The sequence below is a fragment of the Cyprinodon variegatus genome, unplaced genomic scaffold (genome assembly GCF_000732505.1).
Source record: "Cyprinodon variegatus isolate N-32 unplaced genomic scaffold, C_variegatus-1.0 Scaffold1787, whole genome shotgun sequence".
In the NCBI taxonomy this organism is placed as follows: Eukaryota; Metazoa; Chordata; class Actinopteri; order Cyprinodontiformes; family Cyprinodontidae; genus Cyprinodon; species Cyprinodon variegatus.
In genome coordinates, this window is record NW_015152240.1 from 1 (window position 1) to 12,434 (window position 12,434).

General features: G+C 39.6%; 2 protein-coding genes across 3 annotated transcripts; one reads left to right on the plus strand and one right to left on the minus strand.

The window, feature by feature from the left end:
* Positions 1-901: 901 nt before the first annotated feature.
* On the plus strand, positions 902-1,951 carry LOC107104544 (E3 ubiquitin-protein ligase RNF13-like; the record flags this gene model as incomplete). Its single annotated transcript, XM_015404556.1, has 2 exons — positions 902-982; positions 1,161-1,951. Coding segments are annotated over 2 exons (440 nt in total), but the record flags the coding sequence as incomplete, so codon positions are not given.
* Positions 1,952-4,386: 2,435 nt separating this feature from the next.
* pfn2 (profilin 2) lies at positions 4,387-11,470 on the minus strand. 2 transcript variants are annotated; one of them, XM_015404557.1, is made up of 3 exons: positions 11,140-11,460; positions 8,351-8,543; positions 4,387-6,128 (listed from the first exon to the last, which is right to left on the minus strand). In XM_015404557.1, exons 1-3 carry the CDS (start codon positions 11,266-11,268, stop codon positions 6,031-6,033), a joined length of 420 nt encoding a protein of 139 aa, XP_015260043.1. In that variant the 5' UTR covers positions 11,269-11,460; the 3' UTR covers positions 4,387-6,030. The 2 variants fall into 2 exon arrangements, with proteins under 2 accessions (XP_015260043.1, XP_015260044.1); XM_015404558.1 differs by lacking the exon at positions 4,387-6,128 and adding an exon at positions 6,379-6,518 and having other exon boundaries at positions 11,140-11,470.
* Between the last annotated feature and the right edge of the window lie 964 nt (positions 11,471-12,434).

The window sequence follows — 12,434 nt, forward strand, 5'->3', positions numbered from 1 at the left end:
CCGATACACATTTTTTTGCCAATATCGGCGTCCCGATCTGATCCACGTATCGGATCGGGACAAGCCTAGTAAAAACTGGTCAAAACATATACATAAGGAAGTGTAATTGCCCAGAGTTTAAAGATAAACAGTCCTGTTTGGTTCAGAAAGTCACAAAGCATTTTTACAGCTACAGATCAGCGGTTCCTGGGTGCGTTCTGGACCCCCACCTGCTTTAACTCCATCTACCTGAATGTCCTGCTCTGTCGGAGAGCCGGAGGATCGGCTTAGAATGAGAGGAGGGAGGGGTAAAAAAGGCCGAACGTGTAAAGAGGAAGAAGAAAGACTGGGCATGTTGCCTTTAGCTGCTGATGCTTAGGGAGAAAAGGAAGAGGGGAGGAGGTTTCGATGCGACTCCCCTCTTCCTTATACGGTCACACGCAGCATGGACACCAACAGAAAGTCCACTCAGGGAAAAACATCGGCTTTTAAAGCTTACATAAACAGCCGGGCCCACAGCAGGGAAAGGAAGAGGAAAGGAACGACGAGGAACTCTGGAATCTGAAAGGGAGTAAGCCGATAAATTCCTGAACTTTTAGCAGGCCCGCACGCAGAGACCTAAGGCCCCTTATTACATCAGAGGCTGCTCAGCCTGCTGGCTGTGGACTGGTCTGGAAGGGACGGGTGGGATCAGGGACATATTTGGACAATGAAGGGAAATCCAGCCACGAGGCTGAGTTTCCAATTGCCTTGAAGCATCATTTATCTGCCTGACCTCAGTCACCTCAGGGCCTTTTAGATCTCCTCCTTCTAAAAATATTTAGTTTTTCATGTTAAATCTTTAAACTTTAGAATGTATTTTAAGTGGCAGATCCAGAAAACTCTCACAGTAAAATCTAAAAGCTAAATATTTGTATTCCAGGGGATAACTATGACGTCTGTGCCATCTGCCTGGATGAGTATGAGGATGGAGACAAACTCAGAGTCCTGCCCTGCTCTCATGGTGAGTTTTCTTAAATTTAAGTCCGTCAAATCAGCAGGTGTAAAAACTATAGCAACAGCTGCAAATAACAATACACCAGAAAAGAGCTAAATTAAACATTCGATTTTGTTAAATCTGGAATGAAGAGCATCACCCTTTCAAAAAGGAAATGTTGCCTAACCCAGTGTTCTCCTCCTAGCCTACCACAGTAAGTGCGTGGACCCCTGGCTGACCAAGACCAAGAAGACGTGTCCCGTATGCAAACAGAAGGTGGTCCCTTCACAGGGCGACTCTGACTCGGACTCAGAGGAGGGCGACAGCGGCCCAGACGAGAACGAGGCCTCTGAGAGCACGCCCCTGCTGCGCTCCCAGGCCTCCACCAGCGCCCACTCCTTCGGCACCATGTCGGGAGCGTCGCGCTCGGAGCAGGACCAGGACTCCTCCGAGTACGACGACGACGGGCTGGACAGCAGCGACAGCGAGGAGGAGGTTACCGTGGGGACTGTGGTGGTGCAGATGCAGCAGCCGTGCTCCGATGAGCGAGATTTGCTAGCCTGAGTGGCAAACTCAGCTGCCCACCCCGACATCTGCAGACTTTAAGGAGGGGGCTTACAGATCTATCATATGTTCTTGTCACTGCGTACGTCGTACTGCTATCCTCTGTAGGAGTTCCAATGTTTTTAATCAATGGCGAGTTGGATGAGCTGCCCTGCCAAGAGGAAAGGACCCGAGTACAGTAGACTGTATTTATTCATGGAGACCAGAGGGTCCACCTGCTCCCATCATGCCTGACAGAGCTGCATATTGTCTGTATATATCAAGTATAAATCACCATAACTTTCATATTAACCTTTGATTATCTTCAGTCCCATGTGTGTAATATACACACAGATATACTGTATATAAATCCACCTTATATTCACCGGAACTGAACCAATATGCAGCACCTGCATTTCAGCTCACTATGGAAGCAAATAGTTACCATATTTCAAATGAAAGAGCGTTTTCATTTTAAGAATGTGGCTGCATTGTTTGACTCATAAATGAAATTAGTTATCAATAATCCCTTTTGCATTTTCTTCTTTAACAGTGCTCAACCTCTTACTCCGCTGTGTTTCCTCTTGATTATGGCATAAAATGTGCAGTTTTAAAGAAGAAAATTGCAAATACAAATAGGATGATTGATTACCAATTTCATTTATGAGTCAAGTAATGCAGCCACATTCTTTAAATGAAAAGGCATTTCTGGAAATGCTTTTTTATTTTCAAATTGTACATTTCAAATTGAATTTTGGTATGTATTTGCTGGGGTACATTTTGAAAAATAAATCTATAATGTCTTTTTTCATTTTAATCAAGTAAAAGGACAAGCAGTGCTAAAGAATAAAATGCATACAGGATTATTGATGACTAATTTCATGTATGAGTCAAACAATGCAGCCACATTTCTGAAAATGCATTTTCATTTGAAATATGGTAAGGATTTGCTTCCATAGCTCACAGCAATACTCAGTTGCCATTTTACTTTTAGGCCGTCTTGCAGTTTAGTGCCACGTTTTGTTTTTATGACTCATATGAAGTGCAGGACAGTGTTGATAGATTGATTTAAGGAAAAAAAAATGATTCAGCCTTTTGAGGCATAACTTTTTTTTTGTAATTTTCTGCAGTCAACTTTTTTTTTTTTACTAAACTTCTTAAATCTGGTTATGAAAATGTTCTGATATGGTTTAGAGGAAATGTGCAGGGTTCTTTTGTTTTATTCATCCACAAAATGACAATTCATGTTGCCTTTTTAGTTATAGTTCAATCTTTTCTTCCCACCCATGTACATGTTGAACAAATCGTAATAAACCCTGAACAAAACATTCCTGTTCCATGATTTTGTAAAATTTGGGCCACCCAGGTCATTTATTTTCTGCTCGACTGTAAACAGATATTCAATGGGACAGAGCAGCTAATTAAAACCTATACGTTCCAGTATGTAAATGTCATTTTTCTCAAGTATATTTAATTTCGACTACTTCTTATAGCTAATGTAAACCAAAGATCAGTTTGCCAGAAAACTAGAATAGGTGCCAAAGAAGGATTGCTATACTTGAAACAAAGAGCTGAGTGGAAGTGAAACTGATCGGAACATTGAACACCAATAACTAAAGGTGAGAGGATTGAGGCAAAACTGATGTTTGAGGCCATTTTGAGAATTTTGAAATAGATCAAATAGTAAGTTAGGTTCACTTTAAGATATGTGATATTAACTTTTTCTCCTGTTTCTATGTATTCCAAACAATTTCATAGTTTTAGATGCAGAGAAGGCAATCAGGACCCTGCAAATCGTTAAAATACTTTTATCAAATTTATATCCATGCTCCATAAATCAAAAAAGGTTTTGGATGAAGTTTGTCTGATTATTTAACAATTTCCCCTTTTTTCTCTGAATCTGGATCAACATCCATCATTTCCTGGATTTTCCTCAAAACCTCATTTGAATCTTTGCATTTACAGATCCTGCAAATCAGAGTTGAAAATGCTTAAAGTGCAACATGGTTGAAATAAAATCTCCATTACATCCAGAAGGGATTGTAAAATTGATAACCATAAAGTGGAGCATTAAACAAATTTAGGGCTGATTAAAGCACAACACTGGGCTTTATTTGGCAATATCAAGTGATGGTTTTTCAGGATTCCCGACTTTAAAGGAACATTTACTCAATTTTCTGCTCCTGTGCTGAGGAACCCTGTTCTTAAAAACTTACATTTTCATCCATTGGTTTCTCCAATGTACAGGCATAATTGGTATCTCCTACCCATCAGTTTAGTTCAGACATTTTAAAAACATAGCTTGGCATGTTTTTAGTTCTTAAGACATTTGAGGTCACAACATTAGCTTAATATCAGAGGCCCACGACCCACAGCCAAGTTACCCCCATATATCAAAAGCTATGTACCGGTAGCTTAAAATAAAAGGTCAAGTTTTTTTAAACCTAGTAATACCTTATATTTTTATGTAGTTGAAGATTTAGCAGAGTCTAACTTAAGCCCAATAGTCTAGAGAAACAGCCCTGGAAAGAAAAAAAATATATTTTTTTTTAGTTTTAGAACCAGTCTGCATTTTTAGGCTCAAAATTGAGCTCTGGTTAAACCTAGATAAGAATTCAGACCTTCAGAGAAGCAACCATGAGCAGTTCAGTTTTACCGCCTTCAGCAGAAACCGTTACCGCAGAAAAATAAGGAATCTTATTTTTCTTAGATCTTACTTGAAGTTCCAACCAAGGATTAACAACTTTAACCTGCAACTCCTAGGTCCAGCGCTTGTATTAATACAGCTCTGACAAGAAACAGCAAGCATTCCTCCAGGCCTATGACAGTAACGGAGCAGTTTCCATAAAATTAACAGCACACATGTAAAAGAAAAAGAGTAAACGTTGTTCTGGTTGGAATAAATTTATTTGATCTGTCTGTAAACAAGGTGATAACTCAATTTATGGCATTTCTTTGTTTATGCATACAACATCAGATGCATTAAAGACTGTATCCCAGATGTAAGAAAACAAAAGAAAAGGTGGCGAGGAAAGGAAATTAACAGATCAGCAAACAGGACTTGAACAGTGTTTATGAGTACACATATCCCACAAGGCCTAAACAGTTGAGCTGACGCTACAAAGTGCCGATGAAATGACTCCTTAGCCAACAGTGGGTTAAAATCCTTCTTTCAGATCTCTGCATTATGGCACAGGATACACAGGTTCTTAAGTTTCAACAAGACAACCATGAGCATCTTTGTTCCAACCAATACCATCTCCCATCGAGTGTCATTTTCTACTTTAGAAGTTAGTTTTTCAGTTGGACATTACAGTTAGCAGTTCTGAGCTTAGACTGATCAAGTCATGCCCCCACAGCTCAGCTGACTAAAGGCAATTTATTCCACAGTTATGTAGTTGTCAACACAGCATAGGTTTGTACAAATGCGTTTGTTTTTAACAGTAGTGAGGATTTTCTTCAGGTTCACCCTGCACTGTACCCCTTCAGTTTTAACTTCAAACATCTGCCTGATTAGTTTCCTTCATCAGAAAAAAATGTGTCATCCTTCACATGAGTTAAAGCAGTTGTATAAACACCCAGGCCGCAACTACACTTGGTCCTATAAAAAGAAAAAAAAAAAAAGGAAAAAACTGGACACGTTCCAGGTTGGTATATGCTGGGATATTTACTGTCCAAATAAATGGCAGCCTTTCAAAAATTAAAGCAAAAAAAATAAAATAAAATACAGAAAATGGCAAACTAAACAGTGTTAAGTGCCTGAGCCCGTTACTGTGGAATGTCCATGGATTTTGTGTTGGGATGGTTGTGATGCCAGGTGGGTGGGTGTGGGGAGGGGACCATCTGCATGGAATATGAACAGCACCCATGCAAAGACCACCCCCCCTTTCATCAAAACCATTCCTGGACAGTACAGCGACTCTGCTGGGAGAGGTGGGTAGTGTTCAGTAAAGGGTAAGAAGTTATGTAGTGTCGTCCGATTCGAGCCAAACTGATGGGGGAAGCTAAATAATTTGGCAAGAAGGTTAGTGTAAAGGTGGTAGAAGATAACAGATATGCACAGTCTCCCCCCCTTTACATGGAGGAAATAAAGGAAGACATGACGAGCTCTGTTGGAGCTCAAATGCTCCAAAAGGCATAGGCTGCTCAAGGAGGGAGTGTGTGATCTGTGAGGATTTAGTGGAAGGTACCATAAAACACAAAAGGAAAAAAAAAAATAAAAATCTACAATTTGATGCTATAACTTCCTTTGTCTAAGTGTTCTGTCAAAATCCTGTTTGTTTTTTTTGCTGGTCTCTGTTAAGTACAGATTTGTCATGACATCCTGTTTAGCAACATGCTCGTCTTTGCTATGGATCAACAGAAGAGTGCTTGTAAGGAGATATAAGAATATACAGAGCAATGTGTGGAGGAAAGGGGGTAAATGAGGGGGGGAGAAGGCAGAAAAATTAACTACAAACTAGGACTGGAAGTAGTGTGAAATGCAACAGGGTGGCAAGGGTGAACTGCTAGGTAGCTGGTTACAGGTTGCTTTAGTAGGAGAGCTTCCTCAGGTAATCAGCCATCTGATATGCTTTCTTGTTGAGCCCTCCGCCATGGACACCTTCTTTCCCCATGACAATAACCAATGCTGGAGTACACAAAAGGACAAAAAAAACAAACAAAAAAACCATGAACAAGAATGATGAGAGCAGGGATGGAAAAATAAAAACACTTTGCTCTACCTCTTAAATATGGGGCTACATTGATGCCCTGCACCCTTAAATGCTCCCTGGAGGATTTTATCTGATGAGACTGCCTGGGAGGGGGATATGGGCTTGACAGAAACCTTTTTTTGTCCTTTTGAGTTTTGTGTTTTTTGTTTTCCCTTTTATTTTTTTTTTTTGTATTTCCTCTGCTACGCCACAAAAGCTACTTCTAATCTAAAACCCTGAATCCCTCAAGTATTTTGCCATCGAGTATGCCTTCTTATTCAATCCGCCTCCATGGACCCCTTCTTTGCCCATTACCAAGACCAAGACTGAAAGAAAAGAGACAGAAGGAACATTTAGAAGGGAGGTGGAGATCACACAAGTGAAGAGAAAAAGCCAGAGCCAAAAAGCAGCAGGCAAGACAACCATAAAAAAGCTGTGCAGTGCCTTTGGTTTGAAGGTTGCAGGAGGGGGAGCCTTCATTTTCCTATCAGTGCTACTGGTGAGCCATGTCACAACAATAAATGTGAACATGACAGCAATAAATATTGCATGCACCTTGTTTGACAATATTCATTTTTCAGGATGAAAAAGCAAAAGCAGAGAAGCAGTCTAAAAGGCCATTTCCATTTAATCACCTCACCTCTTTGAAATAAACATGAGGATTTTGTTAAACTAAATAGCTTCTAAGAACTTAGGCTTCATATAAAGCTGTATGCAAACTAAGGTAACCCTATCAAGGACCTTAAAGCAGAACAAGATGAGGGAAGCTTGTCCTGTGAACACATCACTCAACTAGTTTCACAGATCATTGCTTTAACTAAAGATTTAATAAAGCAAAAACTGATTACATCTTTAAGGGAAAGTAAAAGCATAATGAAATATGCAGTTACTAAATTATTAGGTTTCTAAGTGTATGCTTGTAGTAAGCTATAAATGATAATCATTTATTAGAAATAACTCAATTATACTTTGAAACTAAAATTCTGGGACTATAGGAGATCTATGTTACATCAGAGTACTCTCCCTTTGTTTGGCTGATTTAGTGCCAGGGGGAGATCTTAATTTGGCCCTTCAAAGTCACTATACCAGCAGCAAGAATAAGAAAGTGAAGCTTTGAAACCAACATCACCAAAGACGTGTGCAGCAGCATGCTTAGGGTACCTCTCCTCAATACATGTTGGCACAGTGAAGCACCCAGAGCCTTATGTTGGGGAACAGATTGTTATATTAGAGACACAGAGGGATGTGTTAATTGAAAGGTGAAAGTAGCATGCGGTTCAGCGAGGCTGAAGGAAATCCTGCCCCAGAGGAGGGGGTAAGTGGGTAGAAAATTGGAATTTGTTTGCCTTGGAACATCCTCACCTGAAAGCTGCAGCAGAAGTAGGGAAATGGTGCACATAGGCTCACACAGACAACACAGAAACTGTCACAACCCCAGACAAGTCCATAAAGGCGTCTAATTTTACAGGCAACCATTCTAAACTGTAAATTAAAGGAAGGCAACAGAAGGTTGTTCATTTTCAGAGACCTGACTACACCTAAAGGTTGTAGGTTACAGCTGAATACACCGCTATGGCTAAATCTAAAATAGGCTATTACTCTTAACAAAAAGCCCCTTTAACATTAAGGTAAGCTGTGGTTAATGGGATTTGGTGGGACTCAAAAGGTTTATAGCCCAGATCTATAATAAATTGGACTTCAAATGTCAATTTACATTAAAGTTATCTTGCATTGAAATGCTTTAAACCAAGAAAGTGACAATAGTAAATTGTTAAAAAATATACAACTTTTGAGATTAAAGGGTAGCTTCATGTTATGCAAATCACTGTATTTCCTCAGCACGTTATACATCTAGTTTATATTCATTCAACTTTTGTTAAAAACTTCAATATCAATAACCCTCTCATCTTGCTGCACAATTCATACCCAAAATAATGTTTTTACAGCTGAAATAAACTTCAATTACAATCGTTCCCCATGTTAGAATTCTAGAAAAGTCATTTATACCTGCCATATATTGAGGAAAGGTGCATTCAACACCTCTACAACATGCACTTGCAACACAACCTAGAGTAGACCTACGAATACCACATTAATGCAGACTACAACAAATATGTAATGCAAATTATGTCTAAACAACAGTGCAGGTTTTACTTACCTTTGCCTGCTTTGCCTACAGAAATATTGTATGTTGGCTCCCCTCCTTGACTCTTTGTCCGGATGTCCATTGTCCAGTCGTTTTCAATTTGCAGGCTGTCTCTGATTACTGAGCACTTTTTACCACCTAAGGTCAGCCCACTGGTGAAGAAACCCTCTCGGTCCTTTCCTACTAACACATCGATTTCAGCCGGCTAAAAAAAAAAAACAGGACAAAGTAATAAAGTTAATACCATCGGGGAATTTTTGTTTTACCTTAAATATTTAATAACTGCCCCCAAAAAATTTTGTTTTTCAGTTGAAGGTCAATTAAAGGGAGCTTTTGGTAGTGTAATACAGTAAACAGTTCCCATTAATTGTTTAATGTCTCAAAACCAAAATTGTTGGAAATCAAGTTACATGTGACAAAAGTTTTTATTTATTTCCAATCCCAGAATAGAGGGCCATAGAAGTAAAACATAACCGTTTAAATATAAAGCTTTCAATTGAACCGGGAGTGACACTGGAAACCCAGACCAACGAGAAAGGGCTAAAGGTCAATTTAAGCTTCTGACGCATAGCCTCTGCAATTGTCAAATCTGTCTCTGTGCGCGACCACACCCCCCGTGCAAAGGTTTTGCAACCGTCGTTGCACGCCTCAAAAATAAAAAAATCCTGACTAGCCGTTGGACAGTTGCAAACCCACACAGACCTCAAGTGGAAGTGTGCAGACAAAAAGCAGCTGTGATTGGTCCTTGTATGCCTTTCTGGCCGTCTGTGTGGTCGTCCTCCTCGATTTGGTGCCGGGACGTGCTGCTTTTAAAAACGGAGGAACAATTGACAACTACAACGAAAGGTTAACCAGTCTTTTTGCCAAGTCCATTAACAGAACCTCTTCCATGTGTAGCAACTCTATATCCATCTCCGTGACATTTTACAGCCGCGCCATTGTTGTTTCGAAAGATAAACACTCCTGCTGGCGTCACAGAAGTTCTCGCAAGTTCTCGAATAGGCTCCCCCTTGCGCTTTGGCAGGAAACTGCCATGCATCCCAAGAAATTCCAGACCGACGGTGCAGAAGCACATCAGCAGATCTGGTTCACAACCAGACCCAAGTGACATTAGATGTGTGCAGTTGCAGAAGTATCATCTGCCCTGAAACAGCAAAGGGCAGACAAAAACCTAAAGGCCTGAAATGCTAAGTCATGGCAGAATATGACTGGAGAAGAAACTTGGGAAAAGAAAACTGCAGGGCTAAGATTAGCATAAAAGTTTGCAAAACAAGTCAAGTTAAACCAGTAGTTATTTCCAATGGAATTTACGAAATCCACTTCCCTAATATCAGATTTATATAAACATTTTCTGTTCTGGGTTTCATGAGATCAAAATCAGGCTAATTTTGAGCATAAATAGTCTGCTTTGGAAAAAGTTCAGCTGAACAGTGAAGCGTTTCGCTTGTTAACCTACATCTAACACCATGTCATTCTGAAAACTTCCTCATTTTTTTCCAACTCTTCTTTTCCTGACCAGAAACTTTTCCAATTTTTTCATAGTCCTATAGATTATTGAATTTCCTTTTAGATTGATGGATTAAATGTTATTTTGAATGTGCAGGCCCAAGATTTCAATGTATACTATGGTGGCAGGTTTACATAAGCCTGGAAGCTATTCTACAGCCCAGTACTCGAAATAAACGTTTTTACGTTTAGTGCAAAAACAAAAGGAGTTAAAAGAGCTGTGTCATGGTAAGTTTGCATGATGTCAAACAGGAGTGTTTTCTTTTTACCCCCTCTGCAACAGCATCGACGAAGAAATAATCTAAGGAGTTCGCCGGGTAGACACTCCCTGTAGCTTTAGCAAAAGGCGGAAAACACGTTCCTGCTCTTTAGCACAGCTCAGCGTTTTTTTAAGGTGGCCTAACACTCTCCAATAGTGTATCCACTTTAAATCATGGCATCCACAAATCCGAAAATATTAAAATTACCTTAAATTCAAAATGGTGGCTCGAGAAACGCGAAGGACAACAGCTACACGCGATTAATTTTAAACAAAGGATTATAGTCAACAGAAGCTGAAAAACGTATAAAACTTAAATCATTTTAAAAATCCGACTGTGTCAAACACATTTCCATTAACTTCTCATGGAAAACCGCAAAACCGGAGTGTATCCGCCATTTTGGAGAAAAGGGGCGGTAGTGAGACTCACAAGCCGCACAGAAAAAAAAAAAAAGACCACCGGTTGCTAGCATTAGCATTAGCTTCCAACGGTTTTCCAGCGAGGATAACCACCCCGTCTGGCTAACCCGTTAGCTTTCTAAGCGCCAATTCCTGATTTGCTTTCTATTGGATTCATTCGCGGAAATACGTTTCAACTCCTAATCCGACATTTTGTCAAAATAAAATTAAGCTTAACTTTTTACGTTGTTACCATCCAAGGCTGAGCCCTTTTATATTTTCTACAAGTCAAATGACCGGTAGCAGGAAGCAGGCTAATTCTGATAGCTCCGTTAGCTACAGCATACAGACCACTGAAGTCATATCTGGAAACTGTCATAGTTTTCAAATTAGAAAAAAAATCAAGTTGTGACATACTATTTTCCCATGGAATTGAAGAAAATCTGCGTTTTAAGTGCTGGATGTTGTAAAGCAAAGCAGCACGCCTATCCCAGAAGATCTCGTGTCGGACCATGGCATACCATGTGTACCGCACTCATTCAACAAGGCCGGACCATGCATTTAAACATTTAGAGATTTAAAAAAAGGTGTTAATGCTTAACAGCCTAAGATAAAAAAGTAAAGAGACCATACTAACCGTTATGCTGTTAAAGGTGCCGCCTGCACTCGCTGCCCAGACATATTTGGCGTCCGTGTAGCCCATAATGGCCGCGTCCTGGCAGCTGCCATCAGCCATCAGGTTGTCCACGTAGCTTTGCCAGGACATGTTAGTGATATTAGTTCTAGGATGGGGAATAAAGCACGAGGAGTGAAGACAGATCGCGTTAGTGTCTTCAGAGAAGAAGAAGCGGTGTTTCTAATGGTTAGCGGGCCTCCAGCAATCAAAACCCCCGGCTCCGTCACGTCCCGGCTTTCTTTTGGTCTAGGCAACGAAGGGGAGCCGCTGCAAGCAGACACAAGGTTGGGTGTAGTCCTCACAAAATTACTACGCCAGGCGTTCTTCGCCCTGCTCCTTGAGTGCGTCATATACTTCATGGCGGATGAATACAACGACGGCAATAAGTTATACTGCCATTTTTTCCTCCAGAAATATTACGGTCTATTTTCTTGGGTTAGACTAGAATATGCACTACAAGACATTTGCCACTACCACTTACCATAACTTATTTATAATTAATTTTATTTTAGAGAAAATTAGAACAATTAATATATGAAGAAAACACAAAAGGAATTAAAAACATGTCAAACTACCCCTATTTTCTTTTTATTTGATTTGATTTTAATTGTATTCTTTACGTAATACACCTTTAGAACAAGAAATAGAAGAAAATAAGATTGGTATCCTAATTATTTACATGTATATAGTTTAAGATCAATCTTTGAGCTGAAGAGTGATTACCAATATTTTGCAAAGCTACACAAAGTGGATAGATTATGTGCAAATATTCCTCTGAGTTGTTCACTATAGGCTTTAAAGTATAAAGCTCCTTGTTATATAAGATAAGTAACAGGATTAATCATGGGCGTAGGTTTGCATAGGGACCAAAGGGACATGTCCCTACCAAATTTTTGGCCCGATCGACCTACTTGTCCATACCAATAATTCTATGTGAATAACATGTTTATAATTTACAATACAGCATTGTTGCAGCAGTTGCTTCTTTTCTCACAACTTGTATATTGAAGTCAACGTTTTAATTGCTCAGTGTCAGTTGCTGTTATATTTTCCACGCCAATGTAAATACAATAATAGTCCCTTGAATATGTTATTTTGCTTTGTTTTACAATACAGAACATATCAGATTAAAAAAAATAAGAGTGGGTTTTACCTCTGTTTACCTATGCATATTACCTATAGAAAATACACATACAAAATATATATTTAGACAATATTTGGTTTAAAAGGCATGTATTTACCTTCTGTCTTAGTCA